The sequence below is a fragment of the Pecten maximus genome, chromosome 17, assembly GCF_902652985.1.
Source record: "Pecten maximus chromosome 17, xPecMax1.1, whole genome shotgun sequence".
Lineage (NCBI taxonomy): Eukaryota > Metazoa > Mollusca > Bivalvia > Pectinida > Pectinidae > Pecten > Pecten maximus.
This window is the reverse complement of record NC_047031.1, coordinates 18,187,329-18,203,534: the sequence shown is the minus strand read 5'-3', so window position 1 is coordinate 18,203,534 and position 16,206 is coordinate 18,187,329. Positions and strand designations below refer to the sequence as shown.

The following is a 16,206-nucleotide window of genomic DNA, read 5'->3' as shown; positions in this document are numbered from 1 at the left end:
AGATACAGTCAGACACTAAATACACCAACAACATAATATCCCATTATACAGGTACTGACAACTGGCGAACCAGTCGTTCCACTCTCAAAATGCTTAGCGCTTAGAAAGTGTAGAAACTACCATTGTAGAGACTCTGACATGTCTCGGCCAGGGTCAGAACCCAAAGTCTTCCTCAAAGGGGTGAACGCTCAACTAAAGTCAAAAGGTGATTAAGTGTCAAGGGAGACATTGAAAAGAAGAAAATTCTTGAGAAAGAAGAGAAAACACCAGATTAGAAAATGTAGTCGCCTCTCACGATCATGAAATGGGGACAGCACCACGGACGCAGGGCGATTTGAATAGCCCACCATCTGATGATGGTGGGTTAAAAAGGACTACACGTTCCAAATTTATAAGCGCCCATTACTTTCTTGATAAATCCTGGTATGTAAATTTATGTGCCAAAAAAATCATGTTCTCAACACGAGAGCCGGGGTAATTAAAACAAAACCACCAAGAATCGTACCACATGAAAAAGGTATAACGTGCTCCAAAGGGATAATGACGACGACCACAAGACATGGTTTTATTATCAGGAGGATGGTATCCATCATGGTTTGATCAGTGAAATCCCATACCTGGACATAGTATACTGTCAACAAACGAAACAGTTAACCGTCAACTTTGACAATGAACGCTATTCAGCGAGTAGAAAGAATCATTTTATAGACATTGACTTGTATTGACCAGGGAACAGAACCCAGACTTCCTCACAGGGCGAACACACAACTTAAGGCCAAGGACATGAATCAACGCCTTCTCATAGGAGCGAACGCTCAACTGAAGGCCAGGGGATCTCCAGGACAGAACACAGAGACTTTCTTACCGGGGCAAAGGCACAACTTAAGGCCAGAGACATGGATTAACGCCTTCCTCGCGGGAGCGAACGCTCTACTTAAGGCCAGAGCCCAAAGTGTTCACCACAAGGGCAAGCGCTCAACTAAAGGCCAGAGGATCCCCAGAACAGAGCCCAAAGCCTTCCTAACAGGTGGCAAACACTTGCCTAAAGGTCAATGGACAGAACCAAAAGTCTTCATCACAGGTGCAAACGCTCAACTAAAGACCAGGGGATCCCAAGGACAGAAGATGAACACTTTTTTACAGGGGATAACCAAATAGAGGACAGGGCCCAAAGCCTTCCTCACAAGGGCAAAGGTTCATCTTAAGGCCAGAGGACAGAACCCAACGTTTTCCACACAGGAGCGAACGCTCAAGTAACGGCCAGTGGGGCGAACACTCATCTGAAGGTCCAGGGAAAGAACAAAAAGTCTTCATCACAGGACCCAAAGACTACCTCTCAAGGCTGAACACTCAACTAAATGTCAAGGGACAAGACAAAAAAGCCTTCCTCACAAGGGCTATTGCCGAACTAAAGGCGTGGGGACAGAACCAGAAGCCTTCTTCAGAAGGGCGAACGCTCAACTAAAGGCAGCGGCAGGACCCAAAGACTACCCCAGAGGGTCAAAACTTAACTAAATCTTAGATAACAAAAGGAAAGCCTTTCTAACAGGGGTCGAAGGCACAACTAAAGGCCAGGAGATCCCCAAGACAGAACCAAAGGCCTTCTTCACAGGGTCGAACGCTTAACTAGATGTCAGAGAACAGAACCAAAAGCCTTCCTCACAGGGGTTGAATGCTAAACTGAAGGCCAGGGGATCCCCAGGACAGAACCCAAAGACATTCTTACAGGGGCAAAGGCTCAACTTAAGACCAGAGACATGAATTAACGCCTTCATCGCGGGGGCAAACGCTCAACTTAAGCTCAGAGCTCAAAGCCTTTCTCACAACGGTAAAGGCTCAACTTAAGGCCAGAGGACAGGACCCAATGCCTTTCTCACAAGGGCGAGCGCTCAACTAAAGGCCAGGGGATCCCCAGGACAGAGCCCAAAGTCTTCCAAACTGGGGCGAACACTCACCTAAATGTCAATGGACAGAACCAAAAGTCTTCAACAAAGAGGCAAACGCTTGTCTACAGACCAGGGGATCCCCAGGACAAACACTTTCGTACAGGGGAAAATCAAAACAAAGGCCTGAGCCCAAAAGCCTTCCTCACAAGGGCAAAGGTTCAACTTAAGGCCAGAGGACAGAACCTAACGTTTTCCACACAGGAGCTAACGCTCAAGTAACGGCCAGTGGGGCGAACACTCATCTGAAGGTCCAGGGAAAGAACCAAAAGTCCTCATCACAGGACCCAAAGACTACCTCTCAATGCTGAACACTCAATTAAATGTCAAGGGACAGGACCTAAAGCCTTCCTCACAAGGGCTATTGCCGAACTAAAGGCTAGGGGACAGAACCAGAAGCCTTCTTCACAAGGGCAACGCTCAACTAAAAGCCCAGCGACAGGACCCAAAGACTACCACAGAGGGTCGAAAGCTTAACTTAATCTTAGATAACAAAAGGAAAGCCTTCCTTACACGGGGCAAAAGCACAACTAAAGGCCAGGAGATCCCCAAGACAGAGCCAAAGGCCTTCGCAGGGTCGAACGCTTAACTAGATCTCAGAGAACAGAACCCAAAGCCTTCTTCACAGGTCGAACGCTTAACTAGATCTCAGAGAACAGAACCAAAAGCCTTCTTCACAGGTCGAACGCTTAACTAGAACTCAGAGAACAGAACCCAAAGCCTTCCTCACAGGGGTTGAATGTTAAACCAACGGCCAGGGGATCTCCAGGACAAAACCTGAAGACTTTCTCACAGGGACGAATCCAACTTAAGCCCAAAGCCTTCCCTAACAGGGACAAAGGCTCAACTTAAGGCCAGAGGACAGGAACCAAAGCTTTCCACACAGGGGCGAACACTTATATAAAGGTCAAGGGTCAGGACTGAAAGACTACAACACAGAGGCAAACGCTCACCTTAATGTCAGATGTTATGCAGAATAAAGGGAGACATTAGGAAGAGGAAAGTTGTTTTTGGAGAAGGAAAAAGATTAGATCCAGGATTTGGTCGCCTCTTACGAATCATGCAGTTTTGGAGAGCAAGCACCATTCTTACACCATTCCTGGAGGGCAGTATTTTCTTCCATCTTAGCAACCGTCTTCTTCCGAATGTCTCCCTTGACAATTCACCTTTAGCCTTTAGTTTAGTTCAGTAACTTCAATATGACAGAACAGTGAAATGCTATCTACAAAACTTATGTCAGAATCAAAAGTTGTCTCTCGATTTTGTCCATCCTACTCTTACGTCTAAATGACCATCTCACTTCTACATTTAAATGTCCATCTTCGTCGCATGTTTAAATGACCATCCTACTTGTGTATAAATGAAATTTTACTTGTGTGTCTAAATGCCCATCCTGCATTTGTCTGAATGACCATCCTATTTATGTCTAAGTGATCATCCTATTTGTGTCTTAATGTCCATTCTACTTGTGTGTCTAAATGACCCAAACTACTTGTGTGTCTAAAGAACAAACTTACTTATGGGTCAAAATAACAAATATACTTGTGTGTCTAAATGACCAACCTTCTTGTGTGTCTAAATGACCAACCTTCTTGTGTGTCTAAATGACCAACCTACTTGTGTGTCTAAATGACCAACATACTTGTGTGTCTAAATGACTAACCTATTTGTGTGTCTGAATGACCATCCTTATTGTGTCTTAATAACCATCCTACTTGTGTGTTTAGATGTCCACCCTTATTGTGTGTTTAAATGTCCATCCTACTTGTGTGCTTAAATGTTACCCTAATTGTGTGTCTAAACAGTCTATGTTCACAACTTTTTGAAGGAATTCATTTAAAATGCAATGTACTGTAGGTCAAGCAGTCAAATTTGAATAAATAAATTGAATCCATTTAATACAAAATAAGATTTATTGTTGATGTATCAAACATTATCAATAAATACTGATAATGTTTCAAAATGTGAAAACGGAAATAAATAAAACAAATATTTGAAACTGTAATTTCCTATAAACTGTGTAACCTGAAAATCCCTGTTCAAAAATTCTTTTATAAGCATTGAAACTATTTTAATAGCTTCATCGTAAATAACTTCCACGGGTAACTTTTAAAAACAAATTATATTTTGAATAGCAGCTAAATGCTGTATAGTAAGTTATTTTTCTTTATCAACCAGAAATATCAAAAAAATTTACATTAACATTGTTTCAGGTTGACGGACAGATACAGGTACCAACAACTCTTCCAGAGTAAAGACCCTACCCTGTAGTCTCACAGGATCTAATTAGAATAAACTTTGAATCGAGACAAATGAGTCTTTTGTTCAGGAGAAATGTTTGTTCATATTCTGATGAAGTTCAGCCACTGTGGCAGAACTGTCTTTTTTTCTTGGTCACTGGTTTTATCTCCATGGTAACGGTGATGCAACAAACTCTTCACTGATTCAGGCCTAGTCTGTGGGAGGCAATGGTTCTCTTTGCTTTCTCCTTGTTGTAATAGTCACATAGATAGTTTATCAAATATGGTCAGTTTGTCAGTTCCACTAAAGCCGACACCAAGTCCCCCTTGAATTCTCGAAGCTTCCTTTCAGCCTGGGCAGCGGATATCTCCATTTCATTTACCTAAAAAACAGAAAATATTACCATTGATACAGCAAGCTGTTGATTTGGTACTGGAGCAAATCTTTGCCAGCCAAGGAAACATAATCCCATATTCACACTTGGTAAATTAAGCCTTCTCTCTTAATCTTTCAAGTTATATTGTGTCCTGGCTATTTAGGGCACCCAACCTGTGTCTAACATACAGGTTGAAGTCAGAGTGTAAGCACCGGGACTTGGCGCGAATTTTCAACCCACATTCCTTATATATCACACATACTGACTGTGGGTTGGAATTCATGTCAATTCCCTGTGCTTGTACAAAAATGTATATATGTAGATAGTAATGGCATTGAGTACCAGAGTTACCTTTTCGACTGTGTCACGTTTTTTTTCATATAACGATTAAAAAAAACCCACGAAAGGACAATAATATTTGGGCAAACTTTTTTTCTGCATTTGATCAGTTGGTAGAGATAGCTGACTATGTCCTAAATGTAAATGACAACTCAACTACATTGTAGCCAGTGGTGGGAAATCTTACAAGTGTAAATTTTGTTAAAATAAAGTCTAAATTCAGTGCATGTCATGTCCCCGCTGGAGAGAAATGAAATAAATAAGGTTTAATCTGCCAAGGGTGAATATGAAATTATGACAATATCAGCCCTTGGCTCGCAAATATGGTGTTATATAGCATATGCATTGTTCCAATAATTATAACAGGAGGCCCAATGGGCTTACATCGCTCTCCTGTTCTACAGTTTATGATGAGTACACGCTTACATCGCTCTCCTGTTCTACAGTTTATGATGAGTACACTATTTTCTTATATGTGTAATTCAATTGATGTAACTTTTGAGGGTAGATTATACATTGTGACCCATTCTTTCAGGTCATGTTATCACTTCACAAAGCCATGCTAATGACCTAATATTGACAGGACTCTTGGGCCTCTTGAGAAGAAGCTGAAGTTAATTGAAAGAAACCAAATGGATGATGCCTGACAATGGAAGCCACATCAGGGCTTTTTCTCACTGGTTTTGGATGAGGCCTTTTTATCTCATTTTGGGAAGAAAATTGGTGAATTGGGAAAGTTTTTTCTGGAGTAAACTGCAAATTTTGGAAACTGACTATAAAATGAAATAGTTTCAATTGGGAATTTGACCCATTAACGACCCCAAAAAGCCCTCAGAAAAAGCCCTGCACATGCACTACATTATCACGTTATTTGCAATCAATTATGAAATTTCATAATTAATGATTTGGATGAAATTACTGCATGTTGTCATTATATTATTAGTTAATATTTTTATAGGTTTATTTATTTGTCCAGACTCTTGTTTGCAAAGTGTGAAAAACCTGATAGCTTGACTTTAAAGTCTCCCCTACCATAAAGTCATCTACTTTTTGGGGGGGTTTCAATTACAGAAAGAATCGGGAGGACTTAGAATAGTAATGACTATGTGGTAGATTACTCAACCTATTCAGGTCCACTAAGAGTGGGGAAGAGCACAAAAAGACAAGTTTATGTTTCTGATTCACATGACAAGATTTACTCTATGAATTAAGGTAAACAAAGATGTTTCCTGGGTCCAATATTTCACAGTTCTCCTAGTCCGACTTATTTCACAGGTATTCACTTTCAATGTACCTGACTGCCTTGTAAATATTCAGCAGGAAACTTTGGTTTATTTGTTTTTGTTTAACATCCTATTAACAACCAGGGTCATTTAAGGACGTGCCAGGTTTTGGAGGTGGAGGAAAGCCGGAGTACCCGGAAAAAATCCACCGGCCTACGGTCAGTACCTGGCAACTGCCCCACGTAGGTTTCGAACTCGCAACCCAGAGGTTGAGGGCTAGTGTTAAAGTGTCGGGACACCTTAGCAGGAAACACATCTGTTTGTATAGATATTTGCTAGGTATTTACATATATAAACCATTATGTACAATCAATTATCTCAAATATAGCAAAAATAAATCTCTTGTGAACATTTCCAACTACACAGTAACCTATGTACAATTTTTACATTTACCATGCATATTTAACACTGTTTTATAGAGTAAAACATACTGATTATAATTTCTCTTCAGTATACTAAAACTAGAATGTCTCAGTTAACGGGAATATCATTTTCATAATTATATATATCACCCAGTTATCAGGATTTTACAGAGTTATCCTGTGATTGCTAGGGAAAAGATTAATAGAATTTTTCACCCGCTTGGAGGTGAGACAGGGGAATCTCAACCCGTGGAGAAGATTCTTAAGTTGCCAAACACCAGGCTTGCAGAGTCTTTGGTAGCTTAGTATTTCACCCCGAGGGTTGAGATTCCCCGGTCTCACGTCCATGGGGGTGAATGATTACTTTTCTTTTACCCTCTTATGTATCTAATATTGACGTTACATCAATGCAAGGACAAGTTGATATGACGTGATTGAATTGTTAACGTGACGCCATTGTACTGTTACCGTGACGAAATACAATTGTTGAGAATGTGCAAAAAGCATGTGTAGCTTGTCTTTTCCCTAGGGTGAGATAAGAAAATCTCACCCCAGTAAAACTGTGGATATCCCTATCCAGAGTAAGAGAAAAAACGATCTCACACAGGGTGGGTAAAGACAGCCGGCACGCGCTATATGACACTGCTCACAATAACGTAATGTCATCATTTTACATTGAGTAACCAAGTCGTAAATGATGACGTCATCTATTCTGACACACATTTCATGGAGCATTGTAGACCGTGCAATAAAAAAACAACATTTACTTGCAAGTATGTGAGAAAAAAAAAATCAAACGTGAGTCTGTTCTGTGAACAAGGATACATGTAAATACGTATCTAAACCCTCATGTAAGAGCCAGCTCTCCTCAAGTCTCAGGCTGACTGGCCAAACTCTTACACTACGGTTGAGGTATAACCCTGTCCATGGAACAGACCCATGCTAGATTTTATTATTCTATAGCAGTGCTAGGTATACACTTCTCAATCTTACTCCAATCATAGGGCTTCTATAGCTACTGGATACTCAGCATCTAGCAATACTTTATGTTTTATGAAGAGGACTCAAATAGGTTCTGCCCGATGTCCAGTCATTTGTCATAAGTTGGAATGAAATTGAATGAAATTGTTTGAAATTGAATATATTAAGTCTAATCACACTTGTTCCAATCACCTGACGATTAAATCCTTCTCCAATCATGGGTTTTACTCGATGACTAAACCTTTCTCCAATTAGGGTTTTACTCGACAACTAAACCCTTTACCAATCATGGATTTTACTCGACGACTAAACCTTTCTCCAATCATGGGTTTTACTTGACAACTAAACACTTCACCAATCATGGATTTTACTCGACGACAAAACCTTTCTCCAATCATGGATTTTACTCGACGACTAAACCTTTCTCCAATCATGGGTTTTACTCGACGACTAAACCTTTCTCCAATCATGGGTTTCACTCGATACTTGACATCTAGCGATATCTTGACGTCAGTTTACATTTACTTTGAAAAAGTAGAAGTTTTGACAAGCAGACAAGTCAATAAAACTCCATGACCATAAATATGACACACTTGCCGACCAATAGGGAGTTCCTTAGAGCATTAGTTATGGAACATTGGTCACATATCACATCAATAATTAATTATCAGTTATGATTTGATAGGCATTACAAAGAAGTTGATTGGCTATAAAATCTATATTGAACTCCTGGAAAATTAACACAGGCAAACCTGTGATATATGAGGCAATAAAAAAGGTCACATTATAGTAATGGGAATCAGTTTCACTTTTAAAATAGATAATGAGAAAACTCAAAATCGATTTATTATAATCAGTTTTCTAAATTAAATAGAAATGTCCTTTTGTAGATAAATCTATGTACATCTCAAGTATACATAACATTGGGAGGGGAAAATGTGCTCATATATGACAGGTGGTCTCTTAATCCAGGTTCAGGTAACTAGTATAGGAAATAACGTTTGGAGGGGGAAATGAGGACCTTACATACGAGAGGGAGTCGCTTTATGCAGGTGGTCACTTTAAGGCAGGTTTGTAGATTTTCAGTTGTAGTCATCAGGGGCGTAGCATCCATTAGAAAAAAAAAGCCCAGGCTTACACATAAAAAATCCTGCCTTTATGTTATGGTCCAACATTTCAAATATAACTTCAAAGTTTTGATTTAATATTATAACCAAATTATTGATAATACCAGAAAATGTACCACTGTGTGCTATATATTATAAAATATAGGTCTAGAGCATTCAGGAATAGCTATCACATCGTCTTTATACTGTCACCCCCTGTTTCCGGTTGTATAATGTTGAAAAATGTATTCAAAATGAAGAAGGCTTCAAAAATGTGCCCAGGGTCGAAACATTTTTCAAACCCAAGGAAGAAGAACCAGCGACTAAAAAGTTAAACCAGTCTGCTGATAGCTCATTTCCTTGTCCAAGTAACGTACCACAAACACATGACAAAATCGGACCTACAGTACATGTTCCAACAAAAAAATTATCCCAGAAAGGCCACTATAACCTAGACATGGGATTTCTTACCCAAATTGAAAATGTCTTTTATTTAGACAGACAATTGTCTTTTGTCTAAACTATAGAAATAAATGAACATTAATTATATGTTTTTACCGGAAAACTTGTAGTTCAGTATAATTTAGAATTACGTAAACATATTTTGAAATTACTATCTCGGAAATCAATTTCAAACCCTCATAAATCTTTAAATTCATTTTCCGTGGTTTAATCCTGTTTCTCCCAAAACTGAAAATCTAGGTAAAAACTTTTTGGGAGAAACAGGATTTGTTAACACAGGGTCTAATTATTAAGTAAACACAGAAGGCAATTATCTCTCTCAATTTCAATTATTTTATTCCGTATGCAAATAGCATATAGGATCACAATATATACATACATATGACAACATTTTACATTTGTGCAAGACGGCAGAGAACACAGCCAATGTAACACAAAGTATTATACATTTCAATAATATTTTTTGCCATCACAAAAAAGTGTATATCATATAATTACAACATTACAATTGCAATTTTAAACTACACGAATTTTTAAGACATAAAAAGACAATCACATACTTTAAATTATATTCCTAGACATATTTTCTCTAGAAGGTTCTGATTTAAAGAAAAAACTGTTGTGCAATTACTAATTAATTAACTATTAATTAAATATATAAATACTTATCAACTAAGTAACAGTGACTTCCTTTTAGTCGTTGCCTGAATTAAATATTACATTGGTACTACAGAACAATTCAGTCATTTTGAAAACAGATGGACGGCGATATATGATGCACTTAGAAGAACTTTCTAAGCTAGCTCTCATTTCTTGGATAAAAATATCTTGTAAACGTTGTTTATTTGGTACGTTCTGTGCATACCATACATCGCCAAAACCAAGTGAACATAAGTCATTTTTCAAATGATGAACCCAATTTGCTTTGCTATTAGGCTTTTTAATGTTAAGTTCAAATAATTCATTATAGCAAGCCCTCAATATACAGTTTTTAGTCTTCAATAGTTGTAGCCAATATTTAACAATAAAAATCTTTCTCGTTATATGAAAAGGAAAACGTCCTAGTTCAAAATAAACCATAGAATTGTTAACAGATCTTTTTACGCCCAAAATCGACTTAAAAACCATCAAGTGTAGTTTTTCAACCTGTGGCGCAGTGTTATAGCCCCAAACCTCACAAGCGTAATTCAAAATACATGATACGTATGTATCAAACAATGACAGTTTTGTATTTTCATTTAATATAAACTTTTTCATTTTACGATTAAGAAGATAATATGAGTTTCTGCCTTGTATAGCAATATTATTTTGTGCTATTGTAAACTTACCATTGTAATTAAAAATGTTCTTATTAAATTCCATGTTTATTTTTAAATTCAAACCATCTATGAATATATGGATAAATCTAAAAGAAGTCAATTATAATCACTTCTATAAATTCATCATAAATATACATGTATACATACATAACTTTTTATTTTTATCTATTTATTTCTTATTAAATTACCCGTTTTGTTTTTAAATTCAAACCATCTGTGAATATATGGATAAATCTATTATCTTATTTATTTGTCAACTGATACATTCAGCAATAGACACCTTAATTTACCTGTACAGGTAACAGGAATGTTGATTTACCTGTACAGGTAGCAGTTACCTTAAATGTTAAAACAACACTCTCCCTACATTGTGTACATAAGTTTTTGGGAGAAACAGGATATATATTTTTCAGTTTTGGGAGAAACAGGATGACACCTTTTCCGTCGGGGGGCTTCGCCTCCCAACCCCCTGATCCCCCACCAGGGCTCTGCCCTAGGCCCCACACCCCTTGCCTGGGCTTACACATTTTTGTTGGCCTAGCTACGCCCCTGGTCATAATAATGACTTTTTCTTCCTACTTCAATGAAATTGTGAAAAAAATGTCAACCATCGGTATCATTATGATGTAATATGTAGCCTACAATCTAAAACACTTTGAAATATTAGTGTACCAATCAGGCTCCTGGCTAAGCCACTTTTGACATGCATACATGTTGGTATAGATAAGGAACTCCATAAACTTTACACATCAGAAAGGGGAATCAAACCCTGGCTGTGTTGGAACTACCACCGTGCCTTACAGGTGAGTCCAGGTAAGCACTAAACAGTATAGCCCCGACTACTGAATATTTAAACTATTGGATGTTGTAGTGTTCAGTCAAGAAGTATAAAAGGCACATAAATCAGTTTTATATTGGTTTTGTACTACTATCAATAGTTTTAAGAACAATTTATAATAGTCACCACCAGCAAATCTGTCACATTTCCTCTAACCGATGGTGTAGCTAGGCAAACATTATATGGATGCTTTATGGACTTTCATCTCTCTCTTTCTCTCAGTTTTTTCTTTATTCTTTTTTTTTTTTTTTAATTGTAGATGCTTTGGCATACAAGCATAAAAGGTAGCTATGCCATTAATGCCAATGCTAAACTTGTTATATATATCAAAGCTCTTCTGAGATTTCAGATAGAACCTATAGATACTGGTTGTAGGGAGAAGATTAGGCAAAGGTATTTAACTTTTAAGTATCCAACTACAGTGATTTTTAGACTTGCTTCTTTAGTACTGGAGATTTGTTCTAACAATGTTGGTTAGAAGCCAAATCCATAATGATTGTGCTGATGTAAATTATCTAAAGCATTGAACGGATGCTGATCCTTGCACAGGTTGCTAATGGTTAAAACATTTCAACATAAAGAATTTTACCTTGCTGTAGAGTGACAGAAAATGTCAACTATATAGCTAATTCAGCTGGGACAACAATTTCTTTTCCTTTAGCCTAGTGGTACATTCTTCATTTACAGAAGCAGATTCTAGCGTAAGGACAGAATGATACTTTAAGACATCTTTGATCGAACTTCCAATCATGTACCTTCATTTACTATTTTATATCAATCAGATTAAAATTAGACTTGTAATTTCCGCTTCTCTACGATACACTGCAATACAAGATCTAACAACAACTCGTAGCAGGTCATCTCAGTGATTAGATTGTATTTTATATATATACCATGTAACATAAATCATTATTATTTCAATACCTCTGCTTGGTATCAAATCAAGGACACCTGGCTTACTAGTCGATTGTCATACTGATTACTTGTTGGTTTTATCACCCTGTGAACAGCCTTGGGTCATACTGAGGCGGGATTTCCTCCAGAAAAACAAACCGATACATAAGAAGCATCAAACCTGGCGCCCTGGATCTACATCGTAGGTAACTTAGGCCAACGCTCTACCTAACTGTTGTGACTCCTCACTGTACTAAATGAGCTGAAGAGAAATTCTCCCTAGCTGAGACTGTAGGTGAAAACTTCTGTAGTATCATCCCAGGGTAACTCTAACCCACCACCCAGGGCGTTTTCTCACTGGTTTTGGAAGGGGCCTTTTTGTCTCATTTTCGGAAGAAAATTGATGAATTTTGAAATGTTTTTTTTTCAAGAGTAAATTATGGCAGATTTTGGGAATTTGGCTTAAATATGAAATAATTTCAACTGGGAATGGGGCCCATTAATGGCCCTAAAATGCCCCCATAAAAAGCCCTGCCACCCTTCAGGAAATAACTCCTTAAGTTTTCTAGGTGTAACAGCATTGGTAGTGAAGCAAGGCCGAGTTCATAGGTGGTGCCAATGTAACCAATGTCATTATTGCAAAGCTTCTGTTGAGATCAAACAGGAGACTTCTGGTTTACTAAGTTAATTTTGTTTGTTTGTTTATTTTTGTTTAACGTCCTATTAACAGCCAGGGTCATTTAAGGACATGCCAGGTTTTGGAGGTGGATGAAAGTTGGAGTAAAAACCACCGGCCTACGGTCAGTACCAGGCAACTGACTCGCGTAGGTTTCGAACTCGCAAGGTGGAGGGCTAGTGATAAAGTGTCAGGACACCTTAACCACTCAGCCACCGCAGCCACGGCCAAGTTATTAGTCAGATGCTGTATCAATTGCGAAAAAGAACATTCTCCTTGTCAATAGGAAGTAGCTAGTCAGTCTAGTGTTTGTCAAGGTTTATTAATTCATTAATTTAACTTTTTACTGATATAATTTTCATTCTCCTTGTCAATAGGAAGTAGCTAGTCAGTCTAGTGTTTGTTAAGGTTTATTAATTCATTAATTTAACTTTTTACTTGATATAATCTTGCTATATCAAACACCTGTATACTTACTATAATGTCTACATCTTCCTTGTTGATCTTCACCTTGGCCAGTTCCCTTTCTCGCTCCTGTCTTTCTGCTCGTTCCTTTGCTTTTCTGTCACTCACAGCCTTCATTGCCTATTGACACAGAAATTCCAGTAAAACAAAATTTGCATTACTTCATTTTTTTTAAAACAACGAGCCTATATGCTGCTATGAACACAATGCTAGGCCTTTATAATAATACCTGTTTCCGCTAGCCCTACTGACCCTAGTCTATATTTTTGTTCCTTACCCTGAAGGTTTTTGGTAATTTTCAAGGAGATTGCTCGTCTATAACCTTATATTCAATTTAAAAAAATAAAAAATATTCCCCACCTACCTACCCATTTTTTTCTGGCATTTTAGCGGAAATGCATGTATCATTTTTGAGGGCCTCATCAGTGCCGAGGTATACTATGAATATGTGGCAGGCTTAAATATAATCTTAAATGCGAATCTAGTTTGATCCATGGAACTGTGGGTGGTAAGTTGGGGGTTGCAACTAGTGTGATCCCATCAGAGTAACACTACTTGAATAACTAGCCCATGTTTTGTCTAACTTCAAATACCAGATACTAATTATAGTTAGAATAATTTTGATGCTGGGACTAAATAAGTGTTTTGAGATTAATATCTCAATAAGATGATTGATCTAGATCTACAGTTTATATCAATATACATAAGAATGTGTTAACTGATATAACATCATTTTATCATGTGAAAAATATTCAATCATGTAAAATAATGTTTTATCACATTATTACTGCATCTAACACTGTCAGACAATTTCTTTTCAGGCCATATTATACCACACAATTATCTGTTTGACAAAATGTTTAAGGTGTGGCAACTTTGCCGCAGGAAACTTGGCATAATTAATTTGTGATTATTGGAGGAATATAAAAAAGAGTCCGTTACATTCGCAAAAAGCATTAAAGGATCTGGAATTCAAATTTCTAGACAGGAGAGTTTATACAAACATTTGAAGTATCATGATCAGGAGTCCTCTATACTGGTACATAGGAAATGAGCCAAGTTTCACATTAGAAGGAATTTTTCCTTTATTAAAGTTTAGTTCAAGACACTGATAACTATAGGCTGGCAAGGTCAGCATCACAGATTTGATCACCAAAATAGTCATAAGATTGCTTTCCTTTTATATTTGGGATTAAAATCAGTTCTGGGTAAAAATGGCTCAGAAAAGAATGTTTTGCTGTTTTTAGTAAATTTCAAAATTAGCATTTTGATAAAGAGAAGTCCTGCACTTTTATTTCACTGTGAAAAATCTATCTAGCTATACTGAAATATACTATATAGAGGAAAAGCTTTTTACACTACTGACTACTTTAGTTTAAAAAAGTGTCAAATGCTATAATGGATAATCTCATGCCTGTTATACATATTTGTGAAAGAACAGAGAAGAAATATTCCTTCCTATAGCTTGTGCCCCGAGAGGAATTAACCGAGTTTTCAGCATGATATTACATGGCACTATCTCCTAAGCCAAAAAAAAGCATGCTGAGTCAGCTGAGTGACAGAGACTGTATTAAAAACTTTCTATAATATAAGCCACACCATCCCGCTCCTTTCACACTGCTCACATTTTTTCTTGGTAGTTAGCACCTAAATCTCAACCGGAGACTCTCAATACCATCATCACTATTGGATTTTAGTTGGGTGTTATATCCATTGTGAAAGCTAGAACAGGAAAAAACACATTCCTGTCCAGTGCCCTGACAGGAATCAAGACCCAGGTGTCCAGCGTAATGATCCCTGGCTCTTGACCGCCAGAGCGAAATTTGCATGCTCACTCAGCTCAGTGACAGAGACCTTATAATTATTGAACACTTTGCCACATCGACTTTCTCCATTTATATACCACATATACGCAAGTTGAGGACCGATCGAAACATTGATGTTACCATGTATAAAAGTATTTTGTAGATTATCCTTTGGAGATAATGATGTGTACCTACAAAATGTCAACCAGTCTGAATTGAACACAGGCTTTTATTATTACAGCCATGTTCGACAGTGCAGGTACGAGAGCACCGACAAATTTGACTATAATTTCTCAAATACAACTAAAAATGAACAAGTAGGATTAATTATTATTCATTTTACCGACTTACATGTTTCGCCATCCACAGTTTTATGGCGAGAGAAAAACAGGTGACTGAACCTCACATGTGTGTTTATATCTGTCCTGTTTACGTGTGGTCAAATGCAGTTGTTTTTACTATATAAACAGATCTGTCGGTGCTTCCGTACCCGACAGTGCTGGAGCACAGGGGCATGTCTAGTTTTATATTACAAAAAATAGTCAGAAATACCTATATATATTGACAATATATAGGTATTTCTGACTATTTTTTGTAATATAAAACTAGACATGCCCCTGTGGCTGGAGTCTGACAATATGTTACCATGGCCTATGGTATTGTTTTACTTACGTCTCCAATACTTTGCGCAGATATCTCCGTTTCCTCGACATAGTCTGTGACTTTCTCCAAGTCTGCTGCCCCTGAGTCATGTTTTTTCGTCTTCAGGGCTTTGTTTTCCTCCTCAACTTCCACGCCTTCCGTCTGATTATCCTCCGGGCCAGCCATCTTGAAACACGTGTGAAGAGTGCTAATGAGGGGACACAACTCCTCCGCGAAACAAGATTTGTTTTTGTTAATTTCGTGCTAACTTTGGAATAGTGGCTAACCTACATACAATTTTTTTTACATCAGAACTTATTAACAATTTAATGTAGATGGAAGTGGAAAAAGAACTGTGTAGGGATATTCTAACATTATAGACAATCGATTTTCTTTTATTCTAATGTTATTTTAGTCAGATTTTTTCTTAAATGTATACAGTATATATAGTTCAAACTTCCTGATTAATTAATT

General features: G+C 37.6%; 1 protein-coding gene across 1 annotated transcript; it reads right to left on the bottom strand.

Annotated features, from left to right (window-relative positions):
* Window positions 1-3,837: 3,837 nt before the first annotated feature.
* On the bottom strand, window positions 3,838-15,950 carry LOC117315574 (huntingtin-interacting protein K-like). The gene is made up of 3 exons (XM_033869818.1): window positions 15,763-15,950; window positions 13,298-13,405; window positions 3,838-4,566 (listed from the first exon to the last, which is right to left on the bottom strand). The coding sequence occupies exons 1-3, from the start codon at window positions 15,916-15,918 to the stop codon at window positions 4,471-4,473; spliced, it is 360 nt and encodes a 119-aa protein (XP_033725709.1). The 5' UTR covers window positions 15,919-15,950; the 3' UTR covers window positions 3,838-4,470.
* Window positions 15,951-16,206: the final 256 nt, after the last annotated feature.